The sequence below is a fragment of the Podarcis bocagei genome (assembly GCF_964188305.1).
Source record: "Podarcis bocagei genome assembly, chromosome: 13".
Lineage (NCBI taxonomy): Eukaryota > Metazoa > Chordata > Lepidosauria > Squamata > Lacertidae > Podarcis > Podarcis bocagei.
Genome location: NC_138138.1, coordinates 36,771,918 through 36,796,787, shown reverse-complemented (window position 1 = coordinate 36,796,787; position 24,870 = coordinate 36,771,918). Strand labels below are relative to the sequence as shown.

At 47.4% G+C, this 24,870-nt stretch overlaps 1 protein-coding gene across 6 annotated transcripts; it reads left to right on the top strand.

Moving 5' to 3' along the window:
- Positions 1-1,280: 1,280 nt before the first annotated feature.
- Positions 1,281-24,401, top strand: TEAD2 (TEA domain transcription factor 2). 6 transcript variants are annotated; one of them, XM_081169086.1, is made up of 12 exons: positions 1,281-1,417; positions 11,073-11,282; positions 12,236-12,300; positions 12,442-12,504; positions 15,528-15,653; positions 16,393-16,451; positions 16,656-16,717; positions 16,815-16,948; positions 18,312-18,482; positions 19,683-19,838; positions 21,452-21,607; positions 22,303-24,401. In XM_081169086.1, exons 2-12 carry the CDS (start codon positions 11,135-11,137, stop codon positions 22,414-22,416), a joined length of 1,254 nt encoding a protein of 417 aa, XP_081025212.1. In that variant the 5' UTR covers positions 1,281-1,417; positions 11,073-11,134; the 3' UTR covers positions 22,417-24,401. The 6 variants fall into 6 exon arrangements, with proteins under 6 accessions (XP_081025212.1, XP_081025214.1, XP_081025215.1 ...); XM_081169088.1 differs by lacking the exon at positions 1,281-1,417 and adding an exon at positions 1,436-1,565 and having other exon boundaries at positions 15,534-15,653; XM_081169089.1 differs by lacking the exon at positions 1,281-1,417 and adding an exon at positions 1,436-1,565 and having other exon boundaries at positions 19,683-19,745.
- Positions 24,402-24,870: the final 469 nt, after the last annotated feature.

Genomic DNA, 24,870 nt, shown 5'->3' with positions numbered 1-24,870 from the left:
ACAGGCTCTTGGATACCCCATAAGGGAAAAAAGGTCTGATTTTGTTTACAACATGGTCTGTGTCAGATTCTAGATGGAATCAGGGCTACTCATGCATGCAAGTTCTTTGTTCCACATGACATCAAAAACACAAATCTACCCATTCCCCATTTAACCCAAATTTCTGCTTACCACATAAAATATGGTAAGTAAAAAATTACAGTGTCTATTTTACCTCTGCAAAAACTGCTGGTCAGTCATGTGTGTGGTGACTGGAGAGATTGCATATTTCACTGCCACACTCCTTAATTCTGCTTGTTCCTCACCTGAGCACAACCTAGCCATTTTGTTTCAGGTGGCCTTGGGGTGAATTTGCTGGAACGTCCAACCCTGGGAACATTGGCAGCTGTCTTGAATGTTTTCCACTTTCGAATAATCTTTCTCACTGTAGAATGATGGACTTAAAATTGGTTGGAGGTGGCCTTATAACCCATCCCAGTTTCATGAGCAACAACAATTGCTTCTCTAAGAGCATTGCTGATGTGTTTCCTCCTTGGCATTGCGCTACAACACACCCGAATGCTCCAGGCCAGCAAATTGAAACTTCAGCTTTTATAGAGATAGGCACATTTGCTCATGATCAATTAAGCAAAGGCATTTGATTAGCTACTACTTAGCTTCTTAATTTCTACGGAAGCAGTAAGGGTGTATTTAGTTTTTCTCCATTTTGCCTTTATTTCTGTTAAATAAATCATGGCACGGTGCAATATGTCATGTTTTGTTGTCCATCCGAGGTTGTATTTACCTAATTTTCAGACCCGCTAAGGAAAGATGATTTCCTCATAGCCGGCTGCCTCTGTCTGGCTTCTGGTACCTGCTAGTCAGATACCTCTGGGAAGCCTACAAGGAGGCTTTGAAAACAAACAAACGCAAGCCCTTTGCTGTGGCTTCCTGCGCTCTGGTCTTCCCACGACTTGCTGCCTCTGAAGCAATTTAGGGCTAATTTATCCTCCACGAATTTGCTTTAGAATGTAAACGAGTGACGCTGCTTGCATCTTGAAGTTAACTTGTGCGTCGTTCCTTGTTTTGCAACATTATCACCCGGTTCCCTAAGAAAAGGTATTGCGCGCCCTTTCCTAGTCCCGTTTCCTGCTTGGCGGGGTGTGTGCGTGTGTTTTTGTGTGTGTGCGCGTGTCCTGTCTGAACACGAAACTCCGCCCCTTCCAGCCCTCGGCTCCTCCCCTCGTGGAACTGACTCACTGCTGCTAATTTAATTCCTCTTCTCATTCCAAGGATTCCAGAGGAAAACTGTCACCTTTCCAAAATACCACGCAGGCCTGTTGCTCCTCTGCGCGCACCACCACGCTGCTCCTCTTCCCATTTCCAATCCCAAGGAGTGGGCAGGAACCTCCTGGATGAGTCAAAATTAACCCTAGCGGTGAAGAGCTTTTATTCTCTTTTTTCACGCCCCCCTTCCCCCCCCCTTAAAGCAAAGTTCAGGGAAAGTTTCTCCTTTACGTTCTCCCTCCCCCCCCCCCCGCCTTCACTAGCGCGCACAAAACCGGCCTCTTGGGTATCTTCTGAAAGTAAGTAATATTTCCTCCCCTCCTCCCAGTCGTTCGTTCTGTTTAATTTCCTACTTGGGAGCAAGCCCTGACAGGGAAGATTTCGATTTAAACGTGCATCTGGTGGTGAGCTGTTGATTTAGCTTTTTATTTTGGTTTGCAGGGAGGAAAAACGTTGCTTGCAACTTTTCTTCTTTTGTGGGAAAAGTCGACCACTACTTTAATTTTAATTTAAAGAAGTGGAAGACTGGAAGCGTGAGGGTTTCTGTATGCGTACATAAATATATTGTGGTTTTAATTTATTTTATGAATAGGTACTGAAATATATAGATTTGTCACTGGATTGCTTGGGACTATGTTTTCAAAATATCTTTATAATATCCAGTAATTTGTGTGCATTTCACGCTGTATTCTTTGATTTTGCACGTAAGTAGTAAGAGGTTGCCGTCGTTAACCCTCTTAATATGTATAAACGTTTTTGAATGTGAAATCTCGAAGCAGAGAGATGGGAGGGAGTACCACACCTTTTTTAATGGCTTGATTGTGTGCCTGTGAGTTTCTCTTTGTCTGAGTAAAGGACAGGGGCTATAACTTTTTGTCTGAAAGCCAAGAGTTCATTAGGTTGCTTGCAGGGGGCAATTGTGTGAATCGGTGTCGTTTTGATAGCGAGTTTCAATGGAGGGCGGAGATGGGTTTGTTCCAAATTTTATTTTGTTAAGCTTGATCCTCCTCTTGGAAGGGATGTAGTGTGTGTTTGTGTTTTAACTTTCCCCATCTCCTCTCTCCCTCACAATGTCAGCCATTAAGGGAGGGCAGTCTTTATCTTACCTGATCTGTACATTCCCCACTGCCCCAAGGGGTCAACAAACACTTCCTGAAGCCCTCTGCCCATTTACTTCTAAGCCACACACAATGGGAATTACTTCTGAGTAAACATGGGGGGGGGGGAGTACCCTCCTTCAAAGATACCCGTGAGTGTGTGAGTGATGATTCAGAGACTTCTGAGCAAGGAGAACCCTCTCTTTAAAAATCAAAAGGTAGAAATTCTGATTTGTGGGTGATTAGTGTTGTTAGGAAATACCTGAGCCCACACAGGCCAAAACAAGGCTCATTTTTGAAATGTTCTGTGAAAGGGAAAAGTTCAAATGTATGTCATGCCTACTGTGTTATGGATGGATGGCCAAGATCTGAAATATAGAAGTGTCATCTGGCAATCCTGGTTCTAGGGCCATGGTGATCCAACTTCAGGCTTGAAGGATCTACGTCATTTTTTACTGCAACCCTGAGATCCCTCAACCAGAGCCAGATGCAAAATGGTGGTTCGGGAAGTGGAGCCAGTTCTCTTCTGCTGCCTGTGAGTGGGAGAACCAGCTTACAATAAGACTCCCTTGTCCAAAACTCTGGAGAGCTGTTGCTGGTCAGTGTGAACAGTACCGCACTAGATGCACCAATGGTCAAAGCTGCTATATGGCAGCTTCTGAGTAAGAGTCCACAGTGGATTGTAGCAATAAGCATTCAAGCTCTCTAGCAAAACTATACAGTACAAATGTGATAGGAATTTTATGGTTTTAGATATATAGTAATGTTCATAACTGCACATACATAGATCAGTACAGGAAGGCAAACCTGGAACCATTTTGATTCCTAAACTGACCAAATCCTTTCTCTGCAAGGTTAAAAATGGAAAAGCCTCCCCATTGTCTCTTCCTTTAATCTGTGTTTGAATAAGGTGTGAGCCTGTGACCTGGCCCAGGAAATAAGTATTTTAGCATTACAAAAGAATGGCCAGGCTCCCCAGAAAATCCAATCAAGTAACCTGCTAGACAGGAGATAAACAAGGAGAAGAGAAAAACAACATTTAAATTTCTGTGATGTAGGTGGGATGTATCTGAGGGGTGGTCTTAGGTTACACCCCTTCTGTGATGTATGCATAATGTTTCTGGGGGTGGTCTTGATCTAGAGAATGGGAGTTTCAAAAGTCTTTATAAGGCCTTGCAGGCCATTGTTCTGGGTCCTCTTCCTCTCCTGCGTGTGAGGGGGGTACCCTGTTGCAACAGATCAATAAAGATCAAGCTTACTAGCTGCTTTGCTTCTCAATATTCTCTGGTTGGCCTCTGTTATTTTCTCCTACCAATAGGGAACCTATGTAAGGACTCTATATGGGCTCTTGGATACCCCATAAGGGAAAAGGGCATATTTTTATTTACAACACAAAGACTGGGGCAACCACAATACACTCAGGTTAATGTATGATCTACTGTCAATTATACAAATAGCTAATGGTAGTAGAGTTGCAGGGGGTAATTTTAGACCTGGGACTTATTAGTCCTTGTAGATAGAAATGTGTGCTACTTTTGTCAACATGTCGGCAGCCCCTTTCACATTTGTGGGTTCTCTGCCCATTCATCTGAGCAGGAATCCTGGCCTTCTCCCCCCAAAGTCCTGCCCTGGTGGCATTACTGAGAAGTAGAGCTGCCATCTGCCTGCCCTTTATTTTAGGTGCTTCAATTCCCTCTCAGCTCCCAACCCACTTTGTCAAAGGCCCTTTGCTAGAGTCAGGAAAAAGTTTTTGGATGGATAGCCGTCATCTCGCCCAAACCATCTTTGAATATTTTTTAAAACAGACTTTTGTGTTGCGTCCAATGCTAGCCCTACGCGGTGTAGTAGTCCCAACCGAAACTAATGGAAATGATTAACTTAGGGCTCATTAATTTCAGCTGGGTTGATCCTGAGTAGAACTTGGTTAAAATTACAACCCGGTGTCTCCAAAGGTTGTCTTATTTCAGGCTGGTTTTCTCAGGAACAGGTAACACTGGAGGAGTTTTGTTAAGCCGTAAGGAAAATTTGCCAGTCTGCCTGTCTTGCATGTATAGGTGGCGTTGCGATTGAATGTTCTGTGTGCCACATCTAGTGAGCAGGTGTGTTGGTGCTGAAACTGTTGTATGCTTCATGTTGTGGCTTTTGCAACTGCAGCGCCTGCAAGTAAGGATGGGCCGGTAAATGTGTGTGTAAGAGAGGGGTGGAGGGTGGGCAGGTTGGATACAGCAGTTTCCATTTGCACAAGACCTTGATGTGACTTGTTCCAAAAACAAACATGACCTTTCACATGGGTGCATGCGTTTCTCAAATTACAGGATGAGGTTGGGGCCCGTTGCTGCTTTGTGGAGGGCAGCTTGCTTTTCTTAACTTCCATGCAACTTTTTTTTCTTTTCCTTTGTACATGAAAACTTGTGGAAAGCAAATCAAAACACTGCATTTGAGGCATTTTGGAGTCTACCTGCGACTGATCCTTTTGTCTGTGTCTGCTGCAAACTCTGCAGAACTGTTAAGCTTTTGGAATGGGAAGTCTAGATCCCACCTTTGTCTTTTGGAATTTTACTCCATTTTGCAGGCTCTACACAGGATCAAAATTATCTTAGCATTTCCTCAGTTCGTGGCATACAAAGGCATTGAAGGAGACCTACCCTCCAGTTTGGCTTGTTCTCAAAATGGAGTCTTCATAAACTCCTCCTTTTAAAAAAAGAAAACTTCAGCCCCAACAACAATTGCTGGAGCTCTTTCTCCGTGCATCGTATTCCTTTTGTTTATTTTAGCTTTATTTGGGTTTACCACTTGCATTAAGAGCCTTCCAAAATAACAGTCTGCAGGGTCTGTTGGAAAAATGGTTTTTATTAGAAAGTTACATAGAGAGTAAAATGTGTAGCTCAATCGTATGCTTACTCCCAGGTAAGATTTGAACCATGCCATCTAATCCTAAACCAGTAAAAGGTAAAGGACCCCTGGATGGTTAAGTCTAGTCAAAGGCGACTATGGGGTTGCGGCACTCATCTCACTTTTAGACTGAGGGAGCCGGCATTTGTCCACAGACATCTTTCCGGGTCATGTGGCCATCATGACTAAACCGCTTCTGGCACAACGGGACACTGCGACGAGTGCCAGAGCCACAGAAATGCCATTTACCTTCCTGCCGCAGCGGTACCTATTTATTTACTTGCGCTTGCTTGCTTGCTTTCGAACTGCTAGGTTGGCAGGAGCTGGAACAGAGCAATGGAAGCTTGCCGTGTCGCGGGGATTCGAACCAGCAAGTCCAAGAGGCTCGGTGGTTTAGACCACAGCACCACCCGCATCCCTAAACCAGTGTGGTGCAGTGGCTTCAGCTGTTTTGCAAGACAACTGTCATCAACTCCAGGTTGGAGAAGACTGAGTTGGACTAGGACCAGGGAGGCCCAGGTTCACATATCTATCTTGTCAGGAACTATGCAAGCTGACCTGGGCCAACTACTACCTCTCAGCCTAACCTACCTCACAGGGTTGTTCAGAAGATAAAAGAGAGTCTGGAAAGAACCATGTATGCTAGCTAGCTGAGTAGCTTGGAGGAAGCGTGGGATATGAAACATATAATTTACTCAGAAATAGCTGGAGTTCATGGGATTTACTCCCATCTGATATAAATTGTAGCTGTAGTTTATCAAGCATAGGCTCCATTCTTTAATACCTTTAATTCCAGTAGTGCAGAGTCAAAAGAGCATAATTTTGCTGTGGAACATGGTGAAAAGAAACAAAGGCTGCTGGAAAATGCTAAGAGGAAAAAAAGTACTCGAATACTGAAAATAGACACTCTGTACACTGATTAGTATAGCTTTCACTTAAGAGCTACAGTTCCCCTTAAACTACAGTTCCTAGGAAGCTGTATGCTTAAAATGTGTTTTAAATGTATGTCTGCCTGCCGCTACCTATGTTTAGCAATTTGTGGCCCCTTGACAGCCCAAAAGGGGAGAGAGAACCAACTCTTTCATAGTATACAAAAGCTCTTCTGTCTGCTTGAATGAAGGCAACTCCCCCCCCCCCTTTTTGCCATAGACAAGTGGCTATTACAAGTCTCTCAGAGCTGTTTATAAACAGAGTTTATATATCAAGCACTTGGTTCTTTCTCAGTAAATAACACTTTCAAGCAGTTTTTCTTTCTTTCGGATTTGTGCAATGCAATATGGATACCCTCTCCTTTCCTTTGTTCCATACTTGTGTGGAGATATCCCAGAGCAAGGAGGGGTATCAACTAAATGTCAGCTCAAAATGTCTGCCTAATGTCTGAGGCGAGATGCTTCAGTTTGGATTGTCCAGATGACGATATTCTTCATTGTATACTCATATTGGTTTATGCCGAGATGGTACTTGTGCACAACTGTTATGTCTGAATTATCCGTTCAATGTTTGTCCTTCTTTCGAACCTTTGTTTTGTTGCCAAAGAACATCCAATTGCCTTTCTTTCAGATGATTCTACGGCTCAGCTTTCCCAAAACTAGGCTGCACTCTGAAAATCACTTAAGTAGTAGAAGTGGTTTCGAGATTGCAGCAGTACAGGAAATCCAGTTGGGTGGGACAAGCCAACCCCCCCCCCCCCGGAAGAGGAGACTTGAAGGAAGCTGTTCCCTCTGGATTTGTTGTGGATGGGAAGTTTGTCAGGCGAGCCTAGTTCCCTCTCCATCTCACCCCGCCCCTTTGCCACTTAAAAATCAGAGGAAAACCTCGGTACAAAAGCAAAAAAAACCCAAAATCAGTTGTTCTGACTTCCACAACACATGTCCTTGGCCTGGTTCTGAGGAAGTTTGTGGTTGTGATTAATCTCACGCCAGGGAAGTGCCTTTCTTCGTAAAAAGTTTTATCCGTCTGGGAAGGTTGCAGCTGTTGGGAGCCTTCTGGCGGCAGCGGTGGTGCAGGGTTAGCAAAGGAAATAAAGGCCCACAATCCAAAAAGGCGGGGTGGGGGGAATCTGATCACAGATTAAAGAGCCAGCCCCCTTCCTGTCTTTTAAAGCTAGACGTAAATCCATGCTGGAAGGCCTCTTTGTCTTGCTGCTGATTGTGCTCCCAGGGGTCACTTGTACTGGCATAACCAGGCAAAGAACCGGGTTTCCACTTGACAGGGAACAGTGATGGGGGGGGGGGGACAGGAGAGGCCTACACCTTTTCTTTCTTTCATTCCCCGATCAATCTGGTTTCTCTGAAGGGGACTTAATTGGCCTACGCTGGACTTTCCACTCAGACGACAACAACAACAACAACCCAGTTTTTGCTCTTTACATTTCAGCCCTGCTCCCCTCTCCAATCCGGTACAAATTTCTCACTCCCACCAACACCAGCGGGGGCTAAAGGCTTTCAGGGTCTACAGTAGATCTAAGGTCTACTGACTGGCCACCGCCTTCCCAAAATGAGGCAAACCTTGCTATAAACAACTGTCAATTAGAATATCTCCCCCCCCCCCCACGGAGAAACATGCTGTTTTCTTTATCACCCTTAAGAGCTTTGCCACTTTGGCTCCATTTGTTTTATTTGTCAGTGGTGCTGCTTTCCCCCATGTTGCTCTGTGTCCGTATGATGCCCCCCACCCCATATAGATATTGATGCCAAAGGCCAATCCACCCACCTCCATACTATCATGTTGTTGTTGGCATCTTGTCTGTCTCAAGAGACAATGGAGTGCGCCTCCAGGGGTGACGTCAAACTGCTGCATTAGCCGCACTGAAGTGATATCCCCTCAGTGCATGCCTGGGCAGTGTGTATGGAGGTCCTGGGCTGCCCAGACAAGACCCACTTCTTGGATTCGCTGATGTTGTCCAAAGGAAAGCAGAGAAATATTTTTGGCATTGGTTTGGCTGCAGGAGTTGCTGGAAGGAGGCGTTCAAGGCACCATCCAGCCATCTTAGGGACTCCATTCCGGATTTGTGTAGGGTTTACTCCTTAACTGGTACTCAGCACCTTTCTCCCCAACCAGGGAAATGGTTCTTTAGCCTTCCCTTCCTCCACCATGAATAGAAACAATTCACATAATACATTTAAAGCTCTATAATACCACTTGAAAAAGTTGTGATTTCCCCTAAAGAATTCTGGCAGCTGCAGTTTGTTGAGAGTGTGGAGAAGAATACGCAAATAACGTTTGTGGGTTTACAGGATGCTTTTTGAAGAAATAATATTAGAAACACTGTAAAAAAGGGAATAAGGGAATAGGAACAAAAGGCAATGTTAAATTTAGAATTGCAGATAGAAGATTAGAAAACGGAAGATTCGCGGATGAGCTGAAGGAAGTCAAAATTATGTATCTGTGATAATACTGAAAATGTATGTTTAAATCTTGTATTGGAAACTGAATAAAAATATTTTTTTTAAAAAAGAGAGTGCGGAGAAGAGACCCCTATTCCTCTCGCAGAGCTACCATTCCCAGAGTGGTTTTAACAGTCAATCCCTCTTCCCAAGGAACTCTGGAAGATAGTAGCTCTGCAAGGGAAATAAGAGTCTCCTAACAACTCTCTGCACCTTAACAAACCATGGTTCCCTAGTAGATTTGGTGGCTGAGCAGTGGTGAGGCCTAGGCAGATCAGGCCTCTTAAGAAACTTCTATCTTAGATCTACTGCTCTGTTAGTTTTCAATAAGTAGGCCTGCTGTCTACCTACGGGTGAAACTGGCACCCAGATAACATCTTTCCACTGCCCACAGAAACCCTGTCCTGTGCCTGGCCTCCCTTCACCTCCTCCAGACCTTAATTAATTGCACTGCTGCTATGATCAGCTTCACAGACCTCTCCTCACTGCGTTTCACTAAAAACAGCAACTCCCCAAAAACCAGGTTAACAACATGGGACTACACTTCAGGGTTGCCGTACGTTACCTCTTCACTTCCTCCAGGAAAATGGGCATAAGAACAGTACTTGGCAGGGCAGGCGTAACCCACAATCTCGGCCATAGTCCTTTCCCCTGCAATATGGGTCTATTATGCTATACCATGTTCACAAATTGAGAAGAAAATCACCCCCCCCCCCATATGAAATAAGTCCTTAGGGCATGAGTGCCTGATTTACTGCTAATTTTTAATTGTCGTACTACTGCCTAATCACAGCTACACTAAATCCAACAGAACTTTCTATTGGGCAGCAGTGAGGAGCACTCAAGGCATCACAAACCAATAGTCAATAATGATAATGGGAGTTTCACTCTAGCCTCTGACTCAATGGCTTGAACCGCTTTCCTAAATGTCAGTCATTTGGGTGGGATTTCACTCACAGGCTGCAAACATTGAAAAGTAGGAGAAGGCTTGTTCCCCACGAAACAAATTGAGAATTGGGGGCTGCACATTTTTGCCTCAGATCTTGGGTTCTACAGAAGATAGAAAAAGGAAAAAAGTTGGTAATCTGGGAGCATCTGTCGGTGTCGAAACCCTTCCTTGTCACAGCTAAAACTTGAGATGATGGCCTTGCTCTCACTTAAATACTCTTTAAATACAGGGTAGTTGTATCAGCAGCTATTACTCATTGCTAAATTGAATCTCTGCTATTAGAGGTAATATACCTCTGTTTACGAGACACAGAGATCAAAGAGTGGGGGATAGTTGTTCCTTTGTGCTCTAGTTATAAGTTTATCGGGGGCATCTGATAGCCACTGCTGCTGAGACAATGCTGGACAACAAATATTATTTGCCTTGCTGCTTCCAATCAGTTCTCTGGTCAGCATAGGAATGGGCAACTTAACTCACAATAGAAGTACAGTGGTACCTCGGGTTACATACACTTCAGGTTACATACGCTTCAGGTTACAGGCTCCGCTAACCCAGAAATAGTACCTCAGGTTAAGAACTTTGCTTCAGGTTGAGAACAGAAATTGTGCTCCAGCAGCACGATGGCAGCGGGAGGCCCCATTGGGTAAAGTGGCGCTTCAGGTTAAGAACAGTTTCAGGTTAATAATGGACCTCCGGAACAAATTAAGTACTTAACATGAGGTACCCCTGTATATAGGGCATATCCCAGTGTCATTTTGGGACCTGGGAGACAAGGGATCAAATTCCTACTTGGGCATGGAGCTCACTGAGTGATGTTGGACCAGTCACTGCCTCTCTCAGACTACCTACCTCACAGCGTTGCTGTGGGGATTAAATGAAGAGGGGGGTGAACCATGTATGCCACCTTGAGCTCCTTGGGATAGGAAGGCAATAAATAAATATGCAGAAGGTGCCAGGTTCAGTCCTCTGCATAGAATTGTAGCATTGGAAGAGGGACCATCAGGGTCCTCTAATCTTTTGCCGTACTAGTTGTACAGTCTTTTGCCCAGTGTGGATCATGAACCCACAATTTAGAGTCTCATGCTGTACCATCTGAGCTATCCCAGGTAGGCTGGGAATGTCTGAAATCCTAGAGAATATTATCTACCCAGTGTAAATAATTCTGAGCTCAATGGACCAATAGCCTGACTTGGAAAGGTGGCTTCCAATGCCCTTCAGATATTATTGAGAACCCCCAGCTCCCATCATCCATAACCATTGGGCATGCTGGCTAGGAATGGGGAGAGTTAGGAGTCCAGGAGCCACAGGTTCCCCAGCCTTGGTCTAGGACTAACTATATGACACCAAGCTTTCCACAGGTAAAAACAACCAAATGGTAAGGAAGGGAAAATGCAGACGAGCTGTTGCCCATCTTCTGTCAGTTAGGAAACTTTCCGCTCCTCCATCCCAGATCTGATTGCCGCCTGTTCTGCTTTCTTCCAGGTAACCCTCCTGACACCATAGAGCCTGGCAGCTGGGGCGAGGGGGCCAGCCCCTCTGGGGAGATGGGGGACACTGGGGAGAAGGGTCTGGACAACGATGCAGAAGGGGTCTGGAGCCCAGATATTGAGCAGAGTTTCCAGGAGGCCCTGGCCATCTACCCACCCTGTGGGAGGCGGAAGATCATTCTTTCGGATGAGGGGAAGATGTACGGTAGGTGGAACTTAACTTTGACCCATTAGACCAGCTGCTCTTATCCTTGGTTCTCTTTGGGGATCGTCCTGCAAGCCATAATATATGATGAGAAGCAGTGGGCTTAGAATACGTGAGGTAAAAAAAGAAGACGACGCTTTTCTAGCTCCCTGAAGAAATGGAAGGAGTTGGGAAGGTAGCCACTGATGGTGCTGTGTTCCTGCGGTACACCGCTAACAGTGCCTTTTCCCTTCCAGCTCTGAGAGGGGGAAAGAGGTGGTCCTCAGATGCGGCCTTCATGGTGCTGTGCCATAGATGCTGTGCAGAAGGCTCTCTTTAGGGACAGAAAAGAAACAAAAGAGCCAGCAGGGCCAGGAAGAGAAATGAGGGAGCTAAATGCACCGTTGTAAACAGAGGCCCCACAATGTGCCGCGCTAGACCTATAAGGACAGAGACTCACCTGGAGGCAGTACTTACTCTCCATAGGCGAGCGGCTAATGACAATTCCATTTTCAGTTCTGCAATTTGTAGCATCCCTTTCTTTTAGGGAACTGCTGCATCAATATCCTGCATTTGGACAAGTCACTCTCTCTTAGCCTGACCCACCTCACAGGGTTGTTGTGAAGATAAAACCACAGAAAGCACCCTGGGGTCTTTAGAGGCAGCGTAGGGTGTACTTTTGGTGATGGGGGACAACCGTGTGCAAGGTCTGCTGGAGGAGGGGTCAGGTTTGCATCCGCCCACCTTTTTTAAACGTCTGCAGTGGGCATGACCTGACAGTCCAGATGATTCAGAAGTTAGCAGGGTTGTGTTTCTGAGCATGTGCAGAGTTAGGGAGGCTGCAACCTGCCCCATGTGGCAACCTAGCATTGTTGTCAGTGGCATGGTCAAGAGAGGCGGGTGAATTCCACCTCTGTATATGGTGCCCAAGTTGGATGGGTTGTTTTCCTGATTTCCTGCCTCTTCTTTCTCAGGCCGCAATGAACTCATTGCCCGCTACATTAAACTGAGGACAGGCAAAACACGGACAAGGAAACAGGTAAACGTGATGGGCTTGACATGAAGCCTAAGACTGCAGGAAATAAATCTGAGGTGTGTGGGGAGAATGAGGCCTGTTGAGATTTCCCCCTTTCTCTTCACAGAGTTTCCTGCTAAGTCTCTCCCCCAACTCCTTCCACAGGTCTCCAGTCACATCCAGGTTTTGGCCCGGCGGAAAACCCGTGAGATTCAGGCCAAGCTCAAGGTGAGTCCCTTCCCTGCATTCCCTGAAATGTTTATGACAAGCTTGCACCTCTGGATTCCCTACCCGTCCTGCTGAAGGAGGAGTAGTAAGGGGGTACATATTTTACCCCCCCCCAAAGTCCCATAATGCTTTGCTGGTACTTGGGACAAGCTCTAGGTTTGAGGGAAGTTATTGGGAACGTGCCATCAATCAACCCACCCCCCTCCCCATCTCTGGGGGAATTGTTTTTTATTATTATGTGTTCCGTTTATTACCCATCATTCACCATCAACATTAAAAACAGCTGAAACAAATTACAGTCACTGGAATAGGGTGGTTCCTGAAAACACATCTCTCAGGTGTCAAAGGTGGCAACTACAGTTTTGAAACAGCTTAATTCACGAACAACTTGGAATTCACGAACAACTTAGTTCACAAACAACTTGGAATTCGAACACCGCAAACCCAGAAGTAGGTGTTCCGGTTTGTGAACCTTTTTCAGAATTGGAACTGTTCCGTTTTGAGTGTTACACTTCTTTTTTCAGTGTCACACTTTCGTTTTGAGTGCCCTTGCTCCTGTTTGCACGTGAATAGGAGCTGGATGGGGCAGCTCAGCTGGGGACTGGAAAGCCGCCACTTCAGAGCTGAGAGATCCCTGCCCCACTCCTGTTTGCATGGGAGTAGGAGCTGGATCGGGGCTGCTCACCTGGAGAGGTGCAGGCTCCGTCACACTTTTCCACTGAGGGGTACATGGCTGCGTTCACCTCAATAGAGAAGTTTAAAGGAGCATTGTGTACCATTGCGGAGACAGCCTGATGACAGCTGCCTCAGCAGCGGTTTAGGGGCTCTCAGATGCAACTGCTGGGCTGCCTCCACCTTTGCCACCCCAGCAACTATTCCGCCTGGCTGCCTTCGGGTGGTGCAGGGGCTCTGATGCTGAGGTGGAGCTCCTTTAAACTTCTTCCTTGAGGGGTAGCGCAGCCGTGAACCCCTCAATAGAAAGTGTGATAGAGCCTGCACTTCCCCAGCTGAGCTGGCCCATCCAGCTCCTACTCCTGTGCAAGCAGGAGCAGGGGCGGGGATCTCTTTGGAACGCTTTGGTTTTAAAATGGACTTCTGGAATGGATTAGGTTTGAGAACCAAGGTACCACTGTATACTGTATAATGGAGGCTTCAGGCCTAGGGGCTGCCACAGGGGATGCCTTCTCTTGGGCTGCTACCACCCCACCCCAAACATCTGACAGCCCCCGCTGCCGACCTCAACATCTGAGGAAAGAAAGCACACTTTGGGATATTTGGGTCCTAAGCCATTTAGGGCTTTAATGTGAGCGCCTTGAGTTTACCAGGTAACAGAAGCAGGGCAAGCAGCTGTGGTGGCAAGCGAGAAGAGCTACAGTGAGGTAGCCACCATTTTAATTTCCCCAAAGCCCTGTCACCTCCAGAGTAGCATTGTGCTGCATCTGCAAGGGGCTGGTTTTCTTAAAGTCAACGCGTGTTGATTTTTCAAGACTGTTGTCCCGTCCCACCTGTCCTGCTTGGAGCTGGGAGAGGAGCTCTGAGCAGCTGCAGCGAGCAAGGGGAGACATCCGTCTTAATCTTGGCCCTCCTACATCCCTGATGGAGGAGCGTTGCATCGGGCCCTGGGGAGGAATTAACAATGATGGCTCCCTAGCAGCTGCTCTGAGCGCCTCTCGACACGAAGGAGCAAAGGCAGACAGAAAGGGGCCCAGTACAGGCAGCTGCCCTGAGCAGGTGGGCCTGTTTTAAGGAAACCTCGCTGATCGATGCTGAGAGGAGCCCTGAAGGGCTTCAGCAAGCAAAAGGAGCCCACTTGAACCCCCCCCCCACCATGGCTGTGATGCAGCTCTGCTACCATGTCAGAGACACTGAAGGTGCAGTTAAAGGGACTCTTCATTGCTTCAGTCTATCGGCCGCCTTCTCGGTGCCAAACACCAGAGTGATTTTTTTCCTGTAGAGGCCAGGCTGGAGGGGATAGGTCAGGGAGTTCTGAGTTCTGAGATTTGAACGAAGCTTAGTAATTAGCAGGGGAAGAATGAAGTGTGACTGCAAACCAGGAATCCTGGTTTTCTGAGGAGATTTTTTAATAGGACGATATTGATACTGACCTCCCTAAGGAGTCCCTTCCACTGTCGAACAGCTCTTCCTGTCAGAAGCTCCTTTGATATTTAGTCAGAATCTCCTTGTAATTTGAAGCCATTGGTCTGAGTCCTACCCTCCAGGGCAGGAGAAAAGCTTGCTCCATCCTCCATGTGGCAACCATTTAGGATATTTGAAGATGGCTATCCTATCTCTTCTCAGTCTCGCCTTTGGCGGGCTAAACATACCCAAGTTCTTTGAACCTCTCTTCGTAATGGAGTCCAGTGCAGTGATTTCTAAGCAATTCTTCAGGGTGTGGTCTGAGCCTCAGCAACTGATGCAGCCCCCTTTCTGGAGCTAAGCAGGTGTGGGTCTGGCCAATGCCAATATATACCACCTTGAATTCCAATATGGAAGGAAAGGCAGCATGTAAATGATGGTAATTATACTATCGCTTGTAACTCTGTGGCTCACAAGGGGACTAACCCCTAAGCACTCCAGGGTGAACACCTTATAACAGGGGTGTTTAACCAACTGTCCTTGAGGCACTGCTGGCTTCCAGCTCCCATCTGCCCCAGCCAACATGGCCAATGGTCTGGCATGATGAGAGTTGTTCTCCAGTAGTGAGTGATCCCTTCATCATCGGCTTCCTCAATGAGAAGACAGGTGATGACTGATGGTTTGCCTGTATGGCACCTTGTCCCCTACAAATGTCTGCTGTGGGGTGATAGCCCCAGAAGAAATTACATTACCCCCACAGTCAAAGTTATGTGTGTCATTATGCACCCCATAACCCCCTGAAACTTCCATACCCTTCACGGCTGATTTGCAGGCATTCCTCAGTAGAGAAATCAATGTGGAAAAAGAGGCCTTAGGGGTAGGATGTTTTGAGAACTCCTGCGCAAGGGAAACGGGCATTTGAAAACCAGGATTTATCTCTCTTCAAGGACCAGGTAGCAAAGGACAAAGCGCTTCAGACTATGGCAGCCATGTCTTCTGCTCAACTCGTATCTGCCACGGTTCTCCAGGAAAAACTGGGCTTGTCAGAACCCCACTACCCACCCAGCACCACCGTAAGCATGTGGGAGAGGGGCTGTGAGATGGGGTTTCTATGGGGCTGTAACGCTACGGCAGGAATGGGGCACCTGTGGGCTCCCAGATGTTGTGGGACTGCAGTTCCCATAATCCCCGACAATTAGCCATGCCCACTGGGGCTGTTGAGAGCAATAATTTAGCAAAACCTGCAAGCCCACAGGTTCCCGGTTCCTGTTCTCTTTCTGTACTAAAAACCTAGATTAAGGTTTGTGCCAGTTTAGCTCTCGACTCTCCCCAAGGAATCTTGGGAATTGTAGTTTGGTGACGTTCAAAATAATTCTCTGTGTTAGATCATTAGCTCTTTCCTGGAGAGAGGAAATTATTATTAAATGGTGTTTAAGTTAAGAGTTGTTGCTGAACAAATGAAACCTCAGCTGACAGATCATATGTACAAGCATTAGTCAATTATATTTGCATATGGGCAAAAACCGTGTTTTGGAAGCAAGAAGCATGCTTCCTAAGTTTTTTAGATCAGATGACCTAGCAGATGTCACCACCACAGAAGAGGCATTCTCCTCTTCCAAGATGCAGTCTTAGTTTTTATAAACACTTGTTTGTTTGTTTGTTTGTTTGTTTGTTTGTTTTTTAATAATCACTTTAATTTGGTCAATTAAACGGTTTTAAAATTTGATTTCATCAGTTCAGAGTAAACAGAATAAATGTTGCAGCCCTAACTTAAGTATGTAGTGCAGTTTTTAACTCTTCTGACTTTTCCAGTCCACAGAGTTCTTCCAGTTTTGGACAGGGGATGCAAGCCAATCCCGAGACACTCTAGAGTAAGTTGTTGTTGTTGTTGTTGTTGTTGTTGTTGTTGTTGTTTTCAGTCCTTGACACACACGCACTGCTGGGAGCAGCAATTTGTCTAGCATTTCTGCACCACACACACGTGTGTGTGTGTGTGTGTGTGTGTGTGTGTGTTGCAATGCCCCCCTGTTGAAAAGCCATATCTTGACTCTCCTCTTTCTCCCTCCTACCCATAGCGTCAAGCCTATCCTCCAAGCGCCATACCCCATCCCAGTCCCAGCACCCGCTGCTGTCCCAGGTAAGCCACCATCTTCCTAAACCGCTTGCCTTCCTATGAGGCGGGGGGAGTGAGAGTGCGCCAGTTGGTCTCAGTGCCTTCTCCCTCGGCTCGGCAGGTTACCACGCGCCCCCAGGGAGAGCCCCCCGCCTCCCCAGCGCTACCTCTTGGCAGGGAAGCCACATTGGTACGGAAATGCTTCGGCTGGTGGAGTTCACTGCGTTTGTGGAGCGGCAGGCAGAACAAGATGCGGTGAGATGTGTACCTATACTTAACACCATTCGCACACTTGCGCCTCGTGCCAGCTGTCCCCATATATTGTTTTGAAAAGTTTGGGAGTTGGCCTGATGATGTAATTGACCGTTGGAGATCTAGTTTCAAGACTGCACTCAGTGATGAGATGCTTAGCGGGTGGCCTTGGGCCAGTCACAGTCTCACTGCCTAACCTGTCTCACAGGGTTATTTAAGAGGATAAAATAGGACAGCTCGTGTTTATGTTGCCCTGAGTTCCTTGGAGGAAGGGCAGGGCTTGATAAACAGAAGTGGATGGAGGGACGAGTATAAGAAACTACATGCAGCAAGTGCAGAAGCTAAGCTTAAGATACCAGTACAGTCGTACCTTGGAACCCAAACGCCTTGCCAGTCGAACGTTTTGGCTCCCGAATGCCGCAAACCCAGAAGTGAATGTTCCGGTTTGCGAATGTTATTTGGAACCCGAACATCCTCCGTGGCTTCTGATTGGCTGCAGCAGCTTCCTGCAGCCAATCGGAAGCTGCACCTTGGTTTCTTCCAGAATGGAATTTCATTCGACTTCCGAGGCACCACTGTAGGCTGATATTCATCTCAAGATTAAATTTGGAGAGACAGAAATGTGGTGAAGTAGCTAAAGGTTTGAGCTGTGTAGGGCGGGAAATTGGGGGTTCAGATCCCACCGTTGCCATGAACTTATCCTGTGCGAACAGGATACTGGACAAGGTGGGGCATTGGCCTGATCCTGAAGGCTCATCTTATTAGGTGACCTGGAGTAAGTTGCTGTCTCTCAGCCTCTGACCACAAGCCAGTGTGGTTTAGTGGTTAGGGTGTTTTATTAGAGTTGGTGCAATCCAGGTTCTAATCCCTAATTAGATGTGAAACTCGCTGGGTAATCTTGGGTTAGTCACTATCTCTCCATCTGACTTACCTCACAGGGTTATTGTGAGGATAAAATAAGGGGAGAGAACATTGTGTGCTACCTGTAGCTCACTGGAGGGAAAAGCAGGATAAACATGTCATACTTAAAAACAACAGCAACCCAGCAATATCAGAATTGCACATATTGTATTCCTGCTTTACCGAGTTAATTGGGAGGATCACGGCAGTAACATTTGCATCTGATGAAGTAGTCCCTAGTCCACAAAAGCTTACACCATAATAAAATGCGTTAGTCCTTAGCTTAAGGTGCAGCAACAGACTAGCACGAGTACCATATTGAAAGCTGTTGTAAAGCACTTTTTTAAAAAAAAAAGCTATTTGCATTCTAACTTCTTTTGGCAAGCGATTCAGTAAATCAAAATTCAGGCAGCTGGTGCCAGTCTTCATCATTCCATCTCTGACTTCCACCCTTTCCTCTCGGCAGTGTAAGCAGCAACACCGTTTTGTGCATATCGACCCGACACCCGCCTCTGACTCCCCGCTGGAGACGGTGGACGTACGCCAAATCTACGACAAATTCCCTGAGCGGGGAGGTGGGCTGCGAGACCTGTATGACCAGGGGCCTCCTCATGCCTTCTTCTTGGTCAAGTTCTGGGTGAGAACCGCCCTGCTTCCCTCAATCCCCAACAAGCTAGGAAGGCAAAAGCTCCTTTGCTGCATTATATATAGATATTTACCTGGCCAGTTTGCTGGGGCCGGTGGATTACCTTGGTGGTTCAAAGCAGATAAAGCAGATTCTGGGTACATTCAGGCCAGATCTCCTAGAAAAGCTTGGCATGGCTCCATCACTGTTTGGGTGGAGGGGCAAATGAGCCATTTTGAATACTGACCTAATGAGTACATTGTTGTTGCTTCAGCTGTGCACATTAGCTGCTTTCCAGCTTCAAATAGGATCCGGCGGGTCCCAGCCAGAAAAACTGTTGCAAGGGAGCTTTGGTCTCTGCTCCTAGCTAACTGAAAGCTGCTCTAAGCATCTTTACAGCTACAGAAAAATTGCCAGTGAGCCTGCAACAAAACGTTGCAGTATAGAGTGCTCCCATTTACTGTACCCGCCAGCCATGACCCCTCCCACATGGTTCCCACCACTCCAAACAACAGCCTGTCAGCGTTCTGAAGCTACTGAGCATGCTCTGTCTTTGTTGCCATGTTTTTGGTGGGTTCCCCCTCCGTGTAGGGTTTTTATTTCCTAAAGATGTTTCCCACTGTTGAAAACCTTGGAGGAGCCACGCGCTTTCCGAAGCCTTCCATTTGTGGCATGGCTGATGTTATTTCAGCAGTGTCAGGATTGGCCCTCGGAGAACTTAGTTTGCTATTTGTGTATAGGATAATGGTTATGCATTTATATTGCTATAACAACGCACACAAAAGCCAGGTCCTCAAGCAAATAGAATTGCAATGGTTCACAGAAGTAATAATTGCATACAGGATATGCAAGGTTACTTGCAAACACCCCCCAAGGCCAACCCAAATGAATCAACAATAGTAAACTTTAGAACATTGTCTTACCCACCAAGGCCAGACCTCAGAAGATCACAAATAGGGCAGGAAGGTGATCCCCACCCTCTATCCTCCTGCCCCAGCAAGTGATATTCAATGGCATATTACTTCTCTGCATGTGGGGTTTTTGTTTAGCTGCTGTGGCAAGTAGTTGTAGAATAGACATTCCCGTCCCACCCCCCACTTACGAAGTACTACCTGAAATGTATGACAACCTGCTTTTTATATCAGTCGGGGCGGGGGTGAAAAGAAAAGAAAGAAAACACTGCATTTTCCCCCATTTCTCCTGTTACCATAGGCTGATCTGAGCTTTCCCCTCCTTGAAGAAGAACCAGGGGGCACAGGAGGGGCCTTCTATGGGGTGAGCAGCCGATACGAGGGCCCACGGGCTCTGACTCTCAGTTGCACCTCCAAGGTCTGCTCCTTTGGCAAACAGGTGGTGGAAAAACTGGAGGTGGGTGTGGGGGGGCAGGGGAGAGTTGGCAGGGGGAGGACGGGACTTGGGGGGGAGTGGATGGGGAGAGAAGAGGGGGTTGCCACATTGGCGGGTGGGGGTGCTAGAGGAACAGGGTTCGTTTACGCCTAAGAAGCTTCTGTGCAGCAGTTTGTGAAAAAGTAACCACGTCGGCCACAATTCAAGTTGCCTTTTATCTGCTGCGTACACACCACACCCATGAGGAATCCTGGGGAATGTAGTTCACCCTCTACAAAGCCACACTGCCCAGCACTCTTGGCAAACCACAGTTCCCAGGATTCTTTGGGGGAAGCCACGTGCTTTAGAGGTGTGGTGTGCATGCAGCCTATTTCTCTGTTTATCCCATTGCTGCATGCTCTATCTCTCCAGGATTTTGGGTGGGGGCAGAAACATTGTTAGGGTGACCCAGGCAGCTTGAGCCTCAAATCTCCTGCCTTTCCCTCTCCGCCCCAAACTTAAACCCAAACCCTGCTTATAGGGCTGCCGGGACTACATTTGCATCTATGCATCTAAACTGGCATATGCAGATTTGGGTCAAGGGTCTGTGTTCCCATCCCTTCAAATATTTGCAGTGCCCCTGGGCAGGAATCTCTCAGGCCACCTGTTTCCCTATGCTTTTAACAGGCCATTGTGTGTGAGAGGTTGAACCTTCTGGCTTTTTGCGTGCAAATCACATTGAGCTGTTGTGCCTTCTCTTGTACCAGTTTGGTGCCCCTCAGACATTGCTGGACATTCGCCCATGCTCATTGGCCTGAGGCTGACTGATCTTCAAAGTCCAACAACATATTGAGGGCACTGAGTTGGCTGTTTCTGCTCTGGCAGAGATACGGGGAAGCTCTGGCTCTCCAGATGTTGGACCCCAACTCCCATCATCCCTGACCATTGGGCTAGACTGGCTTCGGTTGATGGGAGTTCGGCTCCAGCATCTTGAAGGCTGCAGGTCCTCCACCCCTTCATCAGAAGCTTTCCTTCTGATGTGCTGGATGCAGGGAACCTGGTACCCCCTCACCTGATGGAGACCATTAAAAAAAGGGAGACCTGCAGCCTAATGCTAAATCTGTGCATGTCTTAAACTATAGAAGGGCCTGGAAGCTAGGAAGATCTGCAGGGTCAAGAGCAGGCATCCCCAAACTCGGCCCTCCAGCTGTTTTGAGACTACAGTTCCCGTCATCCCTGACGACTGGTCCTGTTAGCTAGGGATGATCGGAGTTGTAGTCCCAAAACAGCTGGAAGGCCGAGTTTGGGGATGCCTGGTCAAGAGCAACTTGGCCTAGAATGTTTAAGAATTTAAGTGTGTGCGAGTGTGTTAAGCTTTATCTGCTACTGGACATTGAGGAGTTAAGAATTTGCATCCCACAAACAGATTTACAGTACTTGGAAGTGGGGGGGCTTAATTTCAGTCAAACTTATCTTTGCATCGTTTTAAGTTTAGGAGTGTGGGTCTTGCTCCTTTTAGAAGGTTGTCCCCACAGTGGCGGAGGAAGAGAGGTGGCTTCTTCCTTTGGACAAAGGTGGTGTGCATGTATTAGGTTCTCTCTGTGTCTCATATGCCCGCTTTGCCATTAACCACTCCCATCTCCCCAACTCTGCAGACAGCAGAGCCTCCCCACTGGGAAGACGGACGCTTTGTTTTCCAGCTGCAGCGCTCACCGCTGTGCGAGTACCTCATCAACTTCATCCGCAAACTGCGAACGCTGCCAGAAAAGCCGATGATGGACAGCGTGCTTGAAAACTTCACCATCCTGCAGGTATTTGGGGAAGGAAATGAGGGGGCATCTTGCGCTCTCTCTATCTCTCTCCCTCTCTTTCCTTCCCTGGGGGAGGAGAAGGCAGAATAGGGAGCCAAGCCAAAACTTGAATTCTCCATAAATAGAAACTCCAGTCCTTGACTGACCCAGAGTCAGTACAGGGCACCCTTTTAATTTCCCACAGCTCTCCAGAGTGATGCATTGTGGGAAATCTAAATGGCACTTATAAAATCCTCCAGTGGCAAGTTCTAGCTTAGGAACATTCCTTCATGTAGGATAGCAAGGGCAGTGTGGCGTGATGCCTCTTCTAAGATTATGCTGGCTGTGCCTTGTGCATCCATGATGTAATAATGTGCTGGTTAGAACTATATTTTCTCATGCGGAAACACAGGCATAACCGAACAGAGCAGAATTCAATTGACAGACTTACGCTTCTTTTAATTGGGAAGCAACCCTTAATAAATGCTTGTGTTTTGCAATTTGTGAATCAGCTGTAAGGCAGTGGAGACCTGGCACAGCAATAAGGGTGAGGGAAGGGAAGATGGCAGCACCTGTCAAATTTGCTATGGGGGCTGCAGCAAGCTCCCTGTGGGAGAGATTTAAGGAAATCTCATTACGCTCCTAGATATGGGCAGGATTATCCCCTTGCACTGCTGTGAAACTTGTAAGAATACGCTTCATCCCCCCCCCCACAGGTTTTGCGGGATCAAGAAACTCAGGAGTTACTTTTATGTGTGGCCTTCGTGTTTGAAGTGTCTGCCAGCGAGCACGGGGCACAACACCACATCTACCGGCTGGGCCGGGAGTGATGAACAGCTTTTACCCCCCCCTCCATGCTCCAAAATGGGTCACTCGTCTCTGCTGCCTCACCCACCAGGAGGTCTATGGCCTGTCTGTGAACTGTGAATGGACTGCTATGACAACTGCTGAACCTTCTGTGATAATGGCTTTTTTGTCACCTGGCAACCACTGGCAAACCCAGCAACTGATTCTACCAATGGATATCCTCCTCTCTCCCTGATGGCCACAAAGTTAGGCCCAAGGCCCAAGCCCAGAAGCACTGCTGTTATTCAGCGGAGAAGCTCGCAGCCGTGGCAACAGCATTGTCGAGCAGCAGTGCTTTCAGGGCAAGGTCCCCCCACCCCATTCCCAGTCAAGCTGTGGGATATCAGGAGTTAACCTCTACCATACATATGCCATTGACCGAGAACATCCCCCTCCGTGTGGCTGGGATTTCACACACTCCATTGTCAATCAGACACGTGGCATTTTCGAGGACGGTTGCTTTCTAATAATCTGGCAGAAGTTTGATGTAGCTTAACCTGTCCGTGTGAGAATTAGGAGTAAGGAGATCAACCTGTTTTGGGGGTGGGCCACACCACTTCACCTCAGGTAGCGGGGTCCACATGATTGTAGGCTCCTCCCCAGAAAAGCTAGTGTTCTGTGTGTGGGGTTTTGGGTATGGAGAAGCATCCAGTAAGGCGAGCCTCTGCTTGCAGCCTGAGGTGACACAGCCCTGAAAGCAGTATACATTTGATCCTGCAGGCTCTCTTTACAAGTACTACACCTAATCTGGTGTTGTTTTTAACCATGCCTACTTTGGGGGCGGGGGAGGAGTCCCATTGTAGAATTTAGTGGGCCTTACTCCCTGTCGCACTGGAGGTGGAGATGTTCACCTTTCAGAGGCCTATCACCTCACAAGAGATTCAAGGCTTTGTCTATACATGCAGCAGAATGAGGAGGTAGAACAGCTGCAGTGGGGCCAACACTACAGGCGATTCTATTCATTATTATTCCTAGGTGTAAACTCCCTTGAAGAACACCAGCAAACCCAGGGAGAAAAGTTCGCCTGCAGGCCTCTGCCTGCAGTGCTTGCTTTCTGCTAGCAAGAGTTTTATGTAACAGGCCGGCACCCGAAAAGATGGTTCAGTGGGCCGGTCTTTGAGCTGAAAATAACCATTCCCTTTAACAGGAGTGCAGAAACTTTCCTGTTGGAGGCCAGCATAGCCTCAGCACCCATTGTTTGGGGCCCACCTTCTAGTGGTGAGTGGGAGCACCCCATTTCACCCCTTCCTTGCCACTGCCATGAATTTGCACTCCTCCTTGGGAGAAGGCTGTAGCACAGGAGGAGAACTCTTGCTTCACATGCAGAAGGTCCCAGGTTGAACCCCACTATCTCTAGGTAAGGCAGGGAGAGACCTTTGTGGAACCCGGGTGAGCCACTGCCAGCCCATGCAGATGCTAATTAGGGTCAGACTCTGCCTACGGCAGCTTTCTCTGCTGCCACCCTGTAGCTGCAAATGGGGAAGTAACATGGTTTATTCCACAGCTTTGTTCTGTTGGCTGTTTAGACCCAGCCTCTGATGGAGCGAAGTGTAAGAACGAGCCAAGCTTTGCTTAAAAGTGTGGGGTGTACGAGACACATTTGGATTTTATGTACAGTGCTACCTCAGTTTACGCAGTTTACGAACTTAATCTGTTCCAGAAGTCCGTACTTAAACCAAAACCGTTCTTAAACCGAGGCGCGCTTTCCCTAATGAGGCCTCCCGCCTCCGGTGCCCTTCCACCGTTGATCCCGTTCTTAGACTGAGGTAAAGTTATCAAACCAAGACACTATTTCCGGTTTTGTGGAGTTTGTAAACTAAATTGTTCTTAAACCGAGGTACCGCTGTACTTTCTTCGTATATAGTCCTTTTCCCTTGCCCCTTTGCCATTCACAAGGTTGCAGCAGTCTCTCGCTTTGGTGGGAAACGGGGCAAATTATGTGATCTTGCATAAAGTTTATTTTGACATAGTACGGAGGTCTGAGTGATTTTTCGTTTCCCCTTCAGCCCATTCTCACTCGAGAGGCCTGTAGGTTTGCAGCTTTTGCTGTGGGGTTGACTGCTTTGTAGGGCAGGGTGGAAGGGTTCATTAGCAGACAGGTTGGAGCAGGATTAACCCTTTCTTGGGTTTTGTACTTGCGGGTGGTGCTGTGGTCTAAACCACTGAGCCTCTTGGGCTTGCTGATCAGAAGGTCGGCGGTTCAAATCCCCGCGACGGGATGAGCTCCCATTGTCCCAGCTCCTGCCAACCTAGCAGTTCGAAAGCATGCCAGTGCAAGTAGATAAATAGGTACCGCTGCAGCAGTAAGATAAACAGCATTTCCGTGTGCTCTGGTTTCCGTCACGGTGTATCGTTGTGCCAGAAGCAGTTTAGTCATGCTGGCCACATGACCCAGAAAGCTGTCTGGACAAACACCAGCTCCCTCGGCCTAAAAGTGA

What these genes read in the sequence shown, in the direction of transcription:
- TEAD2 (XM_081169086.1), top strand. Translation starts at nt 11,135, where the DNA reads ATGGGGGACACTGGGGAGAAGGGTCTGGACAACGATGCAGAAGGGGTC. An exon ending in GGCAGGCAGAACAAGATGCG is followed by an intron (nt 16,949 to 18,311) that starts GTGAGATGTGTA and finishes TCCTCTCGGCAG; the next exon opens with TGTAAGCAGCAACACCGTTT. An exon ending in TCTTCTTGGTCAAGTTCTGG is followed by an intron (nt 18,483 to 19,682) that starts GTGAGAACCGCC and finishes CTGTTACCATAG; the next exon opens with GCTGATCTGAGCTTTCCCCT.